The 17,633-nt window shown below is 34.1% G+C and overlaps 1 protein-coding gene across 1 annotated transcript; it reads left to right on the top strand.

Moving 5' to 3' along the window:
• The first annotated feature begins 704 nt into the window (after positions 1 to 704).
• NTS (neurotensin) lies at positions 705 to 11,224 on the top strand. The gene is made up of 4 exons (XM_026499622.4): positions 705 to 862; positions 3,085 to 3,146; positions 9,023 to 9,247; positions 10,885 to 11,224. Exons 1-4 carry the CDS (start codon positions 790 to 792, stop codon positions 11,035 to 11,037), a joined length of 513 nt encoding a protein of 170 aa, XP_026355407.1. The 5' UTR covers positions 705 to 789; the 3' UTR covers positions 11,038 to 11,224.
• The last annotated feature ends 6,409 nt before the right edge of the window (positions 11,225 to 17,633 follow it).

The following is a 17,633-nucleotide window of genomic DNA, read 5'->3' as shown; positions in this document are numbered from 1 at the left end:
TACATAAAATAAAAACTTTTCAATTTGTTAAGAAATAATGTCCTATTTCTTAGAGCTACTAGTCTTTCTTTTTTAAATTGTTTTTTCTTTCTTCCTTTTTTTTCCTGCTTAATCCCTATACCTTAACTGATTCCCTGATTATCTTCTACTTTCTTCCTTCTTCTAGCATTCATTATGTAAAACCTATATTTGCCCCTAAACCACAAAATATTTGCTCACAGGTGTGGGTTATCAGAAATGAACCCCAACTCTAAGATTTCCAAAGCTTAAGAATCACTGATTTCATGCATTCATCCTGGAGACTTTGCTTATATTAGAAATAACAGATCTCATGCTTCACAAAATCAAAATGACAACTTCTTGGAGTCAGAAATGAGAGGAAGTGGGGAAGGAGAGGCACTGTAAGTTTTGTTTTCCAGTATGCTCTATATGGAATTGCTTTTGAATGATTCCTGTGCGTCAGAAATCTGGAGCAACAGTGGCAATAAGGGTAGATGTCACTTTCATTTGAAGTTCAGAAGTGGGGGAGGAGAGTGGGGGGACAAAGGAAAGGGGGAGGAGGAAGTGGAGAGAGGAGAGGAGGGATAGAGATGAAGGAGGGCACATCCTGAGCAGTAATCCCTGTGCTCTCATGACATCATCTTTCTGCATGTATATATAGGGAATGGCCAAAGCATCTCTCATAGTGCACTTTCCAAGTCAGCTGAAGGCAAGAGGAAGCGCCAGAGAAAGCCCCCTTCAGCGTGTCTGTGACATCTGTGGACTTCGCTTGCTAGAAGGCTCAAGGAGATGATAGCAGGAATGAAAATCCAGCTGGTATGCATGATACTTCTGGCTTTCAGCTCCTGGAGCCTGTGCTCAGGTAAGCTCAGCTGCATTTCACAATTCCCTGAGGTGATTTCTTTTTCTTTTTTTGCACTGTGTTGCTACTTATGTTAATGCATCCAGGGAGAAGAGTTTTCCCTTTATTCTGAATTTGCTTTTTAGTGATAGAAACGGAATATATTCTTTCTCTGTCTTTATGATTACAAGAACTGAAAGATTTCATTTCCCTTTTTAAATCTGCGAAGTAATAAAAGAGATTTCAATGAAACACTTCATGCCCTCCCCTTGGAATGTAACCACCAGAGGAGGAAAAAAAATGTGTAGAACTTAAATTAAGCTGGTCAAAATCTGATGAGAAGTACAGATGCACTACCTGTGAACCCATAGTTAAACCCCATTCCATTCGAAGTGCTTTTTCTCATCCTCAGTCATTCTCTTAGGAAGCTGTGGCTTCTCTCTCCCCCAAATTATTTTCTTAACTGTGTGTGTATGTTAAGATACAAATAAAGTGAAAACTGATGTTTAATGAGTGAATGAATGAACCATTATTTTCAGAAAATTATTTCTAAAAAATATAAAATATTCCAAGTACTGTTAGACACACATTTTGTACAGTCTTTCTACGTGACGAATAAGCATACTATTAATTTAATTTTTTAAGTTCATACAGAATGTAATTGGAAAACTGGTTTATTCATATAAATGGAAATTATTTACCTACAGAGTGTTTTGCATGTGATAATTAAGAAGCCATGTATTGCTAAATATCTACCAATAACTTACCTTGAAAATAAGATTTGAATTTAAAAGAGTAACATGTAATGTTATAATATTGCAATATCACATCCAAGTGGAAAAAAAAACATAGGGGATAAATGCAGCAAAAATCATTTAGCCTGTTGTATACTTTTATATTTTATTAATATGACATTGAAATATTTAATTCAAACTCTTGCCATGATTTTATTTAAATTTTGAAATTAAATCTCGAAGATATATATGTGACTTAGCAAAATTTTTAATTTGTTTTGATCATGAGAAAAAGATCTTGAGCTTCTAACTTTGCAACATTTTTAATGATATAAATACCAAATTTTCTACAGTTATGATTTTATCTACTACATGGGGTTAAAGGTATATTTAGAGTGTATGAGAAAAATTGGGTTATTTATTAAACACTGTGTTTATTAACTCTTGGAGCTTCTTGCTGTGATAAGCCAAAATTTGTAGGGATTTTGGTATACATTTTTCATATATGGCCAAAGGAATTTGTCATTCCCTTGAGAAACAGGCTAGGCCTTGAACAAATAGGAGAAAAAGATTTCTGGTGTAACTTAGGTTCTGGATACAATTTAATCAGTGGTTTCTCTAAGTGTGACACTTCTTTTCAATGAGTGTGTACTGCAAGGAAGATAGTCATTTTAACATCTGCTTTGTTTTATGACAGATCGGTGAGTATGAATTAAATCATATAATTATGACGTTCTATAACTTTATTTCTATTATTTATAGTATTTTCTAAAGTTTTCTTCTCTGCAATATATTCACTAGGGGAAACTGGAAAGGAAGCCCTAATAAAAGTCAGAAATCCATTTTCAACACAATTACACATGTATTGATGAACAACTCCACTTTGGCTTAACCAATTTGCTTAATAACCTGTGATAATAGCTAAGTACACATAATTCTAAATTCTTATTTAAAGTGGAAAAACAAATCTTTCAAAGTGTGTTTTGTAAAATAGCATCTCAAGTTGACTAAATCTCAGTGTCTTTCTTATTCTAAAATTATCAGTAAATAATTCCCTTTGGTTTTGTCTTGAAAAAGCATCTTGTACAGATCTTTTCATTATGTTGTTTTTAAAATATCAATATGCATATATTCTATATATGTAAACTATTGCTGGTAAAAATCAACCAGCATTTTTTATGAAATCTCTATTATATGATATAATCAGGTGTTTTTTTTTTTTAATACTGAGATTCAGAGATTAAACAACTCTAATATGTCAATAGCTCTTTTGGCATATAATCATATGTTTATTTTCTTAGGAATGTTTTTATTATTCTAGCTGCCTGTTAGCCCAAAATAAAACCATAATTATTTTTTTCTGAATATTATTTTAAGGATAATAAATGCATAGAAAAACAATAAGCCTCTAAGACTAAATTTTTTTAGATTAATCTAAAATCTGTAGGTTACAATATAATTATTTGATATATGATTATATAGTAAACATGTGGTTTTGATTTTACTCAGATTCAGAAGAGGAAATGAAAGCATTAGAAGCAGATTTATTGACCAATATGCATACATCAAAGGTAACTTTTTCTTTTCTTTAACCAAGGATTGAAAAACATACAAGCTCTTGTTATAAACATGCTGTCTTTTTCCTATAGTTAATAACTTCCCATCAAGACTGAAAAGTTCATCGAGAGGCATTTCCTTTCTTGGGAAACTTTTCCTTGAGTTCAAAGGAGTTGAGGGCGTTGATGCAAAAGGGAAAGAAATCATAGTGACTATCAGCCAGCATACTGCAACCTTAATTAGGTCACAAATTATTTATGTGGAGATGAAAATGTATTTAAAGGAATCCTGTTTCCATTCCTGTCACGTCGTGTGCGGTAAGGGTATGCCTCAAGTTAAACACATCCAGGAGAACGAAGTGACATTTTGGTTATATTGGGAAGAGTAAAATGGAGTTCTAAATTAAAAATGGAAGTTCATGACAATTCATGAAAGAAATGTGGTAGAAACTAAAGGGCAGTAGATTGCGAACAGGAGCTTGGGGAACCAAACCTCCAACTGTGACTTACGAACGATTTGATCTTCAGCAAGGGGCTTAGTTAACACTGCCTGCCTTCGTTTCTTTATTTTTAAGTGCTGAGGTTACAGTTAGATTAACACTCTCCGTATAACAGAAGTATCATCTACACCTGCTTATGTTTTTATGGAACCAAGGGAAAGTTTGTATACCTGACCCTGTAATTCCTCTCTTGGTGTCTTGAAAACAAGATTCCTAGATCCCAACCTATACCTAGGAATAAAACACAATTAGAATACACCTGATTACCATGCTACCACACAGCATCGATTTACCCAGCGTGAGTCCATCAGTGTGTATCGAAATGCAGGAATAGGGAACAGGGTTCCCAACAAAAGATGTTTCTCAAAGAAAAATAAATTTTGAGTTGAGGCAGACCCCTGGTACAATCACTATTATAAGCACTGGGATATCAAAGCAGAGGATTCCACAGATGCTCTGGTAGGAAAGTAAGTGCTCAAAACTCCTGGCTATTTTTTGAAGCAATTCTCCAATTCAGGTCCTGCCACCTCACGGTTCTCTTCCTCAATTGGATGAGCACATTCTAGGTACAACAATCCCTATTATATTTGTAGAATTATGTTTGATAGTGGGTTTGAAGGGGACATGCCCGTTTCTTGTCCTTATTTGAGAGTATAGGACATTATTATCTGAAAGCTAACAAAGATATGTCATCTACTATGATATTTAAAAGACATTTGGGGAAAATTTGAGCGCATGTATTTTTACCATTGCCCTGATCTACAAAAGTTGAATGGGTTGAAACCAAATTCTTTCATAATTTGGTAGTCTTCATATCAGGAAAGATCAAATTTAGTTTAGTCATTAAAACTCAATAACCAAATAATAACCTTAAGATAACGGATCCCACGTTTAATACTCAGTCTGAATAGCAATAGTTACAATTACCTCAACTCAAAAATAGGAAGACAAGTAAAGCCAATAGTCTATGTTTAAAAATGGGGCAGATTGGAATGCCGTAGTTTCTCAGTAGAGATTTTACCTCTATAACTCTAAGTTTACACTGACACATAAAAATCCTAAATAATCTCTAAAATGTAGTATGGTTTGGGGAGTGCTAGCTACTTTGTGAAAATGTGGAAGTAGAATTATAATTCCTTCCCCTAGAGTTATAGGGGAAAAACAATTCCAGTTTATAGAATGGTTTGGTATTTCTCTTAAAAGAAATACACAAAAATATAGGTACAATAAAATTTTTCTCTTTTATTTAGTCTTGAAATATGTCTCTAAAACACATCATGGAAAAAAAAATTGAATCCCATTGCCTCCTTTTAATTGAGAAAAGTAAAATATAGTCTATAACGAGAAAGCATCCAGAAGCATAATTATTTCAGTTTTGCTGCTAGGATGGGAACGAAAAGCTTAGCTTATTTCTTATTTTTTACAAAATTACTATCTTTTGTTTCTCTTTGACTCAATTGATTTTTGGTGTGTGCAGAGTTCTATGCAAATGAAAACTCCAAACTTTTAATCATTTTAACTAAATTATTATATTTAAAAATTTAAGAGACTAGCATTTGATATTGGTAGAACTCTTATTAAAAGCTTCAGAAAGCTCTAGGTTTCTTCTTTCCATTTTCAAGGTAAAATATGTGAGCAACTTCAGTTTTAAAGTAACGCTATTTAGATATTGAAATATTAATGGGAAATTTACTTAAGCAACAGGTCAAGAGAGAGTTCATAGCTCGAAAAGTGGAAGATAATTTTTTTCTCACAAAACAATTCTCTTTATTACCAGTGCTAGTGCTTTTGTATTGTTCTATTAAGAAAGACAACCTGGTATAGTATGTTTTCTTCAGGATCTCAAAGAAGCTGCTACAATGTTGTCATTTTCTATGGTCAAACCCAATGCCTTGTATACAGTAAGAGTTTAATAAGTATTTTTGAACTAACAATGGGAATCTAGATTCATTACTAACCCTCACATTTTGTATTCAACTATTAAACTTCAGAGTTCCACCACAGATGACTTAAATTATTTTCAATTCAGTGAAATGTTTGAATTCACAATTTGCTGGACTCACCTGAGTTCAGTGTATTATGGGGAGTGAGTATTGGTCATATAGATTAGCTCCCATTTAATTAAGGAAACAAAAATGCTACCAGAATCTTATTTAGCATTAAAAAGTTAAATCAAGTAATGGTAAGTAAGAAACACAAATACTCTTGTTTTCTTTACCTTGAAAACAAGAAGAGATAGTATTCTAAATTTCTTATCTATAGGCTTAGGTCTATTATAAACATTTGTATAAAGTAATTTGATAATTCAGAATGTTTGTTGTTAAAGAAAAAATATTCATGATTCTAGCTGAAGGTAGTAAGGAAGACTTTAGTTAAGAGGACTAGTGAAACGGGGGTTTTGCAGAGACTGGCTCAACTCCAAATACGAGTAGGGCAAATGTGCTTTTATAGCCGAGGCAGAGTGGGGCTCAGTGGATAGAATAAGAGGAAACATTAAGGATAGAAGGATTCTTGGTAGAAGACACAACAGGATTCTGATATTAAGGACAGAAATTTGATAAAGTACCTGATATTTGATCAGATATCTAGGGCGATCAGATATCAAAGGTGAGAGGCGCGCACGTGCAGTAAATTGACTCAGCATGGCTCTTGCTAACACTGGACTAAAGAGGCCAGCAAAGCCCAAGGTTGGGACCAAGTCAAGAAGGTGGCTCAGAGGAGCCTGATTCAAAGAAATTCTGCCATTTTTCTGAATGAAATAGTTGAAACCTTATTCACAATGTTCTCAAATACAAGATATCTACTTAGACATCCTTTAGTCAGTAGTGCTTTCAGTGCTGTGCTTCCTACGTATGATGGGGACTAATGGGACCTTAAATAATCATATTACTGAGTCACATAGTGACTACTTTAACGGGCAGAAGGAAACAAGATGATTAATTCAGTTTCCTCGTCCAAAAAAGTAACCAGATAAGACTAGTCCTGACAAATACTTTATGAATAAAGCATTCTGTGGTCAGATTAATTTGGGAAACGTTTGATACTATATTGTCACCATTAAAAAGTTACAAGGGGGACACCTGGCTGGCTCAGTTGGTAGAGCATGTGACTCTTGATCTCGGAGTTGTGAGTGTGAGCCCCATGTGGGGTGTAGAGATTACTTAAAAATAATAAAATATTTAAAATATATAAATAAAATTAAAAGTTACAATGAATATTTGCACATTAGAAGCTCTGAGGATACCTAAGTTCAAGAAATCTTTAAATTTCCTTTAAATTCAAGTTTTCCAATTTACTTGACAGTGGAACTCTTTGAAAAACAGTGAGTGCAGAACTAGTGTTCTAAGGAGTACACTTGAGAAAACACTCAATTAGATGATCTATAAAGAGCTTTCTAAATGTAAAAATATGGTATTCCATTAATTGACATGATATAAGGTGTTGGTGCCAGACAGTGGAGTGTGTCGTCTGTAAGTTTTCCATAGCAGAAAAGTTTAGGCATGGCTGGACAACTGTATTCACGGAGTATAGTTGAAAGGATTTCCAAACTGGTTAAAACCATCATATATTATTATATATCATAATAATGTTTTCAAGTGAATATCTCAGTACTCAAATATTTGCATGTTCTTAGTATAAAATCTTAATCAAAGGATGTGCACACTTTGAATGTTAATGCAAAACATCCTTCAAAAAGTTATAAAGAATCTACACCCAGACCGACAAATATTTAGAAGAGGAAGTGTCTGTCTCCCCATGTCCCTATAACTACACCAAGTGAGCGTACCTCTCCTTTGAGAGTCTTCTCATCTGATGTTGGCCAAGTTGAACATCTTTCCACATGTTTCTTCTTTGATGAGTGATTCTATGACTTGTTTACTCATTTTAGTTATCTAAGGTTTAAAATTTTAAGTTTTTTTTTTAAAATGGTGGATTCGACAGTTTCTTTTTGAAGAGCTCTACCTGTGTTAAGGGTATTAACATTTTGTGGCAGCTTTTCCCATACAGCTTGCTTCTGATGGTGGTTCATTCAGGCTGTTAATTTTCCAGAGATGTTCTACACATTTAAGTATTTAAAATTATCCTTTTCTTTGTGGATTATGGTTTGGATATTGGCTTAATAATACCTTTCTAGGTTTATAGAACAAATTCTATATATTTAGACACCATTTTATTTTTACTCATATTTAACCCATCTGGATACTGTTGATGACAATATGTCAAGAAAGTTATAACTAGATCTAAGTCCAGATTTCCTGGTAGCCAACTGTCCCAAGGATTTCAAATGCAAACTTTGCTCTATATTATACATCCATTTGTACTTTGACCAATTTTGGAACATTATTTTCTCTTCTGTTGGGTTTAATGTTTACTCTTTCTCTATTAATTCACTCCTTTGATTACTGAGCCTGTAAGATACATTTCAATATCTGGTAAAGTAAGTTCCTCATTACCTTTTTATTTTTCTAAATCTTCTTGGTTATTCTCACACATTCATACTTCCAAATTAACATTATAATTATTTTTGCCAAATCCCCACCTCCAAATTCCAGTCTCCCTATGTTTTCCAAATTGGAACTTTGATTTGCAATTGCGTTACAGGTGGGAAGTAATTCAGAGAGAACTGACATGTGATATTATTGTTTTTGAATCCTTTCATCATTCACATCTATGTGTGTGTGTGTGTTTAGGAAAAACATATGCTTTCCTTCATCTATGCTGTTTGAAATTTCTGTTAATTTTTATTATTTTGCATTTCAGTTCTCCTAAGTCCTTATGTTTCCTCATTTTATTATTGGCACATAGGAAAGTTGTTGATGGTAATAGTGGTTTCAGACAAGATCTTATTTTTAAAAATGGTAACTCTAGAAAATATTATAATTTGCGAATAAATAAATTGATCAGCTGTGATGCTGCCTATAACTATCGATGTGTGGAATCGATTAGTGATCTCACACCTCTGTAATTATCCATATCGATTAGTATCATCGTAGTCCGTGCTCCATTAGACACTAAATTGAAGTGCACTAAAGAGAATGGTAATTTTAGTATTTCATCTGTGATGTATATATATATTTACATATTTATTCTCACTATTATTTCTATTTTTTGCTTTGCTCAGGTATGTGTGCTTGTGTGCATGTATATAACTGTATTACATTTTTTTAATGTATGAGGAATACATTTTTTTATGAGGAATTGGTACTAATCAATTTTGTGATATCAAGTTACTAAACAGACAACAGTGTAATTATTAAGCTAGAGTAACAGTTAGACCCTAAAATATAATGGCTTAACAAAATGGAAATTTATTTCTTATTCATATAATACAAGTGTTAACTATCTATTTTTTCTTTAAATTTTAAGTACCTATTTTTTTCTGTACTTCAGATCAGCAAAGCAAGCATTTCTTCTTGGAAAATGACCCTGCTAAATGTTTGCAGTTTTGTGAATAACCTGAACAGCCAAGCCGAGGAAACAGGAGAGTTTCGTGAAGAGGAGCTTATTACGAGGAGAAAATTTCCCACTGCCTTAGATGGCTTTAGCTTGGAAGCGATGCTGACAATATACCAGCTCCAAAAAATCTGTCACAGCAGGGCCTTTCAACAATGGGAGGTAAAGCAAAAACAAAATACTAATATAATTATCATTTTACTAGTTAGCTTTCCTTTGTACTGATTTTTTTTTTACCCTGATCATTATCATAACAGGAAGACTTACAAATATTAAAGAAGAACAAACCATGTGTTGAGGTTAACATTCCTTCAGATCTTCAAAGTGTCCTTCAAATATTTGGAGTTTAGCAAAATATTTTTTCTTCAATCTCAAAAGGGGGGTATATCTTAAGGCAGATTTGATCCACATGCTTTCATTGTGCTTAAATGGATGGCATACTCAGGCAATTTTTGGTGGTGGTGTGCCTACAAAATTTAAGAACTCAAAATGCTTTCTTAGAAACACCGAGTCATGTGTGTTTATAAACAAGCACAAAGCCCAAAAGGTTCCATTCATATTTGAATATATTAGGCAAATAAAACTGGAAAAAATCCATATATATATATATATGGGTATATATATATATATGGATATATATATATATAAATGTCAATTGTGAACTATTTATCCAGGAATTAAAAACAACAACAATAACAATAACTCAATAAACTATGATATACACAAATCAGGTGCACATAAGATTAGAACCTTATTTTAAATGATATTGAGTGATTTAAAATAAAACGATAATATCATTCAGAACATAATATGAATAATTACAGACTATGTTCACAGAGAAGCATAAGATTAAGAAACTAGATTGTCTGACAGTACCTGTTTTATCTTCTCTGAAATTGAATGCTGTGGGTTGAAATAAAGAGTTGGTGATACGATTCAATGCATATGCATTATAATTAAAACTAAGTCTCCTCTTAGTATTTCTTATGACCCCAAAGTTTAGAGGACAATCACAAATACAAATACAATTCTTATCTTGAACATTTGTTCAAAAATTTCACAAATAAAGTGCAAAATTCTGGGACGAGTTCTTAAACACTTTCCGCTAGCTGGAATTTTTGATTCAGAACTGTACCAGAAAAAAGTGCTCAGAACTAATTTTAGAATGTGGCATATTCAGTGAGATATTAGATAAGACTCTACATGGAGATGAATTCCTTTAAGTTGTTGAATCTGAACTTGCTTCTAATTATTAGCCCCCACAATCTAAAGAGATCTTTACTATTTAAACAGAGCTTCCTCATGTGTTAATTTCTACAACTAAGGCAGAGCAGGCATTCCTCGTTGATTAAGAAATGGATCTTTGGAATGGCTTTCAAGTTAAGTCAGTAGTTAACTGACTTACAAAGAGAATACAAAATCCTGTTGCCTTTTGAGGTCAAACTTGGCTTACTAAATTCAAACCTCTATATTTTTTGTGATTTATGATATATTTTCATAACATTCTCATCGCTCTATCATAAATCAAAGCCTGAAAAATACTCATGTCTGCCAGGTGTGTGGCTTCAGCTGGAAGTATTAGTGTGTGGCCTTGAACAGAGTCAGAAAAAACCATGTTCTCATCCTGCCTCAGTCAGTGGAGAGTCATCTGTCCTTGGACAAACAGTTAATTGCTCTAAACCTTGAAATCTCATCCACATACGTCTTACTGTCTGAATAGCAAGAGAGATAAAATAGAGACAAATACTCGGAAAGACGTCATGCCTATAAGTTTGATTCCTATTCTGCCTATCTTGCAGTTACTTCAGGAAGATGTTCTTGATGCTGGGAATGACAAAAATGAAAAGGAAGAAGTTATAAAGAGAAAAATCCCTTACATTCTGAAACGGCAGCTGTATGAGAATAAACCCAGAAGACCCTACATACTCAAAAGAGGTTCTTACTATTACTGAGAGGATAAATATTTCCTTTACATGGGATTGTGATTTATCATCCTTTAATTAAATATCAAATTATCTTTGTGTGGTAATGTGACAGAACCTGAATATTGTGTCTCTTCTACAGTCGTGGTTTATCCGGTGTGATTTTTCTGCATTAATACAAATTGGACTAAATGTTTTAAAATAAATCTACATCTTGAGCATGATCATGTGTTGTGTGTAATTAGAGTCGATATTAATTAAGTCACATATAGAATGTCTTGTGATTTTGCAGAGCACTTAATGGGTCATTTAAAACAGTCAAAATGTTTGATATTTTAAACCAAATTATAAGGGATTACAATGGAGTCCTATGGCAAAGCCTAGCATATATATCATTGACTCAAAACAAAGTTATAGTACTTCTTTTATTATTTGATTTTTTTTTGAATTGAGAGAACTACATGTTCTTTTCCAAGACTCACATAAATCTCCCAGATATGGGAAAGGTAACAGTGGTATGATAGGATCATCTTAAAAGAATGATTAATAAACTATTGTTAATTATGCCTATCTTAATGAATGATCTTCAGCTGAATTTGTCTTTCTATTAAATAAACTTAATGGCTAATAAAGACAATATCTTTCTCCACAAATTTACTTCCATTAGAAGAATTACCTTTTACCGACTTTTTTCCCTCACACTTTGACCCAGTAAATGATAGCTTTATTTTTAATTTCACCGAGGAATTTGTGTGACTAAAAGTTTTTTCCGAGTAGAACATTTCTGAGGCAGAAGGAATACTTGAAATAATTCCTCTTAAATGTCCTTTAAGACCGTACTTATGGTCTCATAAGCCATCACAGTCTATACATTCCACCATTAACCGTGGCTTTTCAGATTCTCACTCTTAATAGGGGTCTAGGAAGACCTCTCTCCACAGGGCTACAACCTAGTTCATAGTTACATAGGAGGGAAAATATCAGGATTGAAGTTGTGGAATGAAGGAGACTTCAGAACTTCAGGTACTTTTGATAAGATTGCCCTACACCTAGGCTAAACCCCATTCAGTAGGATATAGCAGCAGCGTAGTAGTCTCTGAGTTTTTCTGGTAAAACCATGACTTCTCATGACCACCACCCAACTGTCTTTCACTATCCTGTCAGCTTCAATATTAAAGAGTACCCAAGGAGGAGCCTGGTTGGCACAGTTGGTTAGGCAGCTGACTCTTGAATTCGATTCAGGTCATGATCTCAGGGTCGTGAGATCGAACTGCATGTTGGACTCTGTGCTGGGCCCGGAGTCTACTTAAGATTCTTTCTTACTCTGCTCCTCCCACTTGTGCGCTCTCTTTCTCTGTTTCTCTCTCTGAAATAAATAAATAAATCTTTTTTTAAAAAAGTGCCCAAGGCCCTGATCCTAAGACAAAAACTATTTCCTAGTAATTAAGAGTATGTACTCTGGAGTCAGAATGTCCAGATTCACCCTGTAATCCTGGACAACTTATTTAACCTCTATTTCCTCAACTACAAAATATGGACAGTAATGGGGTTTGGAGGGGGATTAAATGGTCTCATATATGTAAAATGCTTAGAATGGAGTTTGAACATATTCATAACACAATATATTTAACAGTTCTTCCAACCACTTTCATACCATTTTATTCCTTCTCTTTCAAAAACTACAGAGCATAACACAATTGCATACTAACTTCTGTTTTGAGCAACTACTGATCTCCTAATTCCTTGCCTCATTCAATGTCCTTGAGGACTTGCATGTCCACGTGCAAGAGCCATCCAATAATCTCCCTTCTCACTTCCAGTAATAAACATTTAATCCATTTTATCATCAATCACTTTATGGTCACACCATAGAACTTTTACTACCAATAAATTCAACCTCTCCAAAATATCAATTGGAAGCACTCTACTCTTTATACATCATCTTCTCTTTCCAGTTAATATAACCTAACACTCCCACACCAACTAATCCATTGTCTCAACCTACTTCACTCTTCACCTTCTATGCATGCCCCCACTGTGCTTTTTACTTGGCTTGGAGTCTGTGGGCCAAAACAAAAATCACTCTCTTGTTACCCTCAACAGCTTCACCTTCTATCTTATATGAGCCTGTGAAAACACCCACTTAGAGACTACATGTAGGTAGGAATGGTTAAGTTGGAGCCAATGGGATATCAAATGGGGGAAAAAATGTGTTCAACTTGTGGGTCCTTTATAACTTAAGCAGAAATCTTATTCCCTAAACTTTGACATTTTCCTCATTTTTTGTGTATATAATATGAATTTATTTAACCACACAAAGAATATCATTTTCTTGAGGATAGCATTGATTGATAAAGCTTAATCCTTAAATAACTTCATGGAAAAAAAATGCCTCACCATCCTGGGAAACCAGACTGTTACTTGAAAGAGAAATGCATTCTAAGTTACTTTAAACACTGTATTTTTTAACCTGGTTGATACATCTCACCATTATTTTAATCATTACAGTCTTCTGCAGGCCTTCTCATGGTTTATTTCTTCTCATCATCCAGATCTCTGCATGTATGATATGTACAATGAAACCTTTTCTTAACATCCTGTCTTTAATAACCTTCATACATGAGTCAATATCTCCACCTAACTTGCCCTATTTTTTTTTTTTAATATTTGAAAAAGAAAAAGAAAACAAAACAGTCACTAAGAGCTATTAGCTGGGAGTTGACCTGGCACCAACAGAGAGGTCCCGGGTTTCTCCTGTTAAACATATATAATTTCATTGAACTAAGACTTTGGACAGGGTCACTCTAACTGTGATGGCAAAAGGCAACCAACAAGCCCACTCTGAGCAAATCACATCTGAGAAAAACAAAAACAAGAACACTGTAACCTACGAAAATGAACAAACATCCATCCTCCTTTCCCACATAATTTGAGTGACCACTGCTTCTTAACCAGCTATTGTTTTAATTCTTCTCTGTTCTTCCACTTCCTGGATAAAAACTACCCTAACACCCAAACAGAATTGCCTCTCTCTTTTTTTTTTTTTTTCCAGAATTGCCCACACATCTGAAAACACCCAAACCAGAGCAAAGCCACACTTCTGGAATATTCCCCAAAGCACCTAACACAAGCTCAAGTCCTGTAAAAGTTTCCTACTTAAACCCTGTTATTGAGAAGCCACATGATTTCCCAAAGAATGAGATCTCCAGTATCAGTAAACCCAACTTCATATTAGTGTATTTCCGGTGGTCTTTGGCTGGAGGACATCATTTTATCTTTCTTATTCATCATTGGATCCCCAAGCTTGAGCATAAGGCCTGGTAGATGTCAGCAAGAATTGGTTTCATGAATGAATAAATTAGCAGCAATAGGGCTCTTTCTGTTATAAAAATGGGGTTTAGACATAGTTTCTACAGATTTTGAAGCCCAAACTTAAAGATTACATTTCATAAGGATGAGTTTGAGCACAGGTATCTACAAGAAGTCCCTGGTCTTATGTGAAGCAACAGAGAATCTGAGGTATTGAAGTTTGTATTCACTTACAGTGACAGTCCAGGGAGCTTATCTCTCATTTTTTTTCCAGTAGTGGTTTTCACAGAAATAGAAAAAAAAATCCTCAAATTCTTATAGAACCACAATTTCCGCCTCCAATAACCAAAGCAATCCTAAGAAAGAACAAAGCTGAAAGCATCATACTTTCTGATTATAATTATGTAACAAAGCTATAGTAATCAAAACATGATGGTACTGGCATAGAAACGAACACATAAACCAATTGAACAAAATCAAGAGCTCAGAAATAAACCACCTGTAAAAGCAGAATCCGACCTATAAATGCAGACAACAAACTGATGGTTGCCAGAGAGACAGGGATGGGAGGGAGGGGTCAAAATGGGTGAAGGAGGGGGAGATACAGGCTTCCGGTTATGGATTGAATAAATCATGGGAATAAAAGGTACAGTATAGGGAATATAGTTAATGATATTGTAATGGCGTTGCGTGGTGACCAATGGTAGCTACACTCGTGGTGAACATAGCATGATGCATAGAGAAGTTGAATCACTAAGTTGTACACTTGAAACTAATGTAACAGTGTGTCAACTATACTCAAATAAAAAAGTAAATTAATAATTAATTAATTAAAAAACAAATAAACCATGTGTATACAATCAATTAATATTTGGCAAGAAAGCCAAAATTACTCAGTGGGGAAAGGATAGTTTGTCTAATAAATGGCACTGGGAAAATTGGATATTTGCATGCAAAAGAATGGAACTGGTTCCCTGTCTTATACCACTCACAAAAATGAAATCAAAATGAATTAAAGATTTAAAAATAAGACCTAAAACTAGGAGTCTCCAAGAAGAACACACAGGGAAAAATTCCTTGACATTGGCTTGGCCATAGTTTTTGGATATGACACCAAAAGCAAAAACACAGTAGTGGGCTATATCCAACCAAAAAGCTTCTGCACAACATAAGAAACAATCAACAAAATGAAAAAGCAACCTACTGAATGAAAGTATTTGCAAATCATGTATCTAAAATACACAAAAAACTCATTCAACTCAATGGCCAAAAAACCCCCCAAAAACAAAAGAAAACAAAACAAACAACCTCCCCAACCAAATAATTAAAAATGGGGAAAGGACCTGAGTTTTTTTTTTGCAAAGAAGTGTACAAATGACCAACAGGTACGAATAGGTGCTAAATATCACTAATCATCAAGGGACTGTAAAGCAAAACAATCATGAGATACCACATCACACCTACTAAGAAGACTATTATCAAAAAGCCAAGAGATAAATGCTAGCAAGTATGTAGGGAAAAGGAAAACTTTGTTCTCTGTTGATGAGAAAGTAAACTGGTACACACTATGGAAAACAGTATACATCCAAATAAAACAAAACCATTATCTTGAAAATCTATCTATACTCCCATGGTCATTGTGGCTTTATTTTCAATACCCATGGTATGGAAACAAACTTAGTGTCCACCAACACATGAATGAATAAAGAAAATGTGAATTGTACATGTATATATAATTTATTTGCATCATTTATTGTGTATGTATATGTATTGTGTGTGTATATATGTATATATACATATATGTGTATGTATATATACATATATATGTATATATGTATATGTGTATATATGTATATCCATAGAGGTATACATACACACATACATATAAAATTCATCTTTAAAAAAGAAGGAAATGTTGCTATTTGCGACAACATGGACGTACCCCGTGTAGGACATTATGTTAAATCAGACAGAGGAAGATAAACACTGCATGGTATCACTTCTATTTGGAATCTAAAACAAAACCTGAATTCATAGAAACAGAGAGTGGAAGAGTGGTTGCCAGAGGCTGGGCTGGGGGGATGGAGGAAATAGGGAGAGGTGGGTAAAAGGGTATAAGCTTTCAGTTAGATGAATAAAGTCAGCATCTGATGTAGAACAGCCGTAGTAACGACAGTTGGTAACACAGCGTCCTACCGTGGAAATTCACTAAGAGATCGGAATTGAAGTGGCTTAGCAAAAAATTTTTAAAAAAAGAAAAAGAAAGAAAGAAAGAAAGAAAGAAAGAAAGAAAGAAAGAAAGAGAAAGAAAAAAAGAAAGAAAGAGAAAGAAAGAAAGAAAGAGAAAGAAAGAAAGAGAAAGAAAGAAAGAAAGAAAGAAAGAAAAAAAGAAAGAAAGAAAGAGAAAGAAAAAAAGAAAGAGAAAGAAAGAAAGAAAGAAAGAAAGAAAGAAAGAAAGAAAGAAAGAAAGAAAAGTAAATATGTGAGGTAATGAAGTGCTAATTAGCTTGTTCACAATGTATACACGTACCAAATCATCACGCACGGTTTAATGATTTTTCAGTTTTGTCAGTTTCATTTCAACAAAGCTGAAAAAAGTACATCCGGTCCTTGTCCCTCCAGCTCTCATGCCTTTGGAGTCTGAATGCTTTGAATGAAGCATAGATTATATTTAAATTATATTGCGGATTGTTATATTGTATGAAATATCTGTTTCAAATATCCACTTTAGAAGTGACAATAATATTTACAATATAATTTACAAAATTAGAAGGCCGGGGTGCCTGGGTGGCACAGTTTGAGTGTCCGACTTGGTTTCGACTCAGGTCATGATCTCAGGGTCATGGGATAGAGCCCCAAGTGAGCTCCACGCTCAGCGTGAAGTCTGTTTGAAATTCTCACTGCCTCTCTCTCTGCTTCGCACCCCCCTCAAATAAGTAAATAAATCTTTTTTAAAAAATTAGAAATCCTATTATGTTTCTGGGATTTTATTTGCACATTCTCTTCTTGTAAATATATATTTACAAAGTTGTATAAAGAGTATAATACTATACTAAAATACACAATATTATTCAAAGGTGGATATTATTAACCTTATTTTACAGATGATAAAACTGAGGGGAGATTAAATGACCTGTCCAGTTTTGAGCTGAGTATAAGTGACAGAATCAGGATTTGCACTCCAGTGTGCTTAACTCTAAGGCCCATGGTCCTGTTGCTATACTCCTGTGAACCCCAGAAAGAACACTCTATTGGCAGCATACTGAGGTTTTAGATCATGAGGTTCCATATTTGAAATTTTACATGAATAATGGCTA

Source organism: Ursus arctos, unplaced genomic scaffold (genome assembly GCF_023065955.2).
Source record: "Ursus arctos isolate Adak ecotype North America unplaced genomic scaffold, UrsArc2.0 scaffold_21, whole genome shotgun sequence".
NCBI classification, from domain to species: Eukaryota; Metazoa; Chordata; class Mammalia; order Carnivora; family Ursidae; genus Ursus; species Ursus arctos.
Note: the sequence above shows the minus strand (reverse complement) of the source record. Positions and strands in the feature narration are given on the sequence as shown.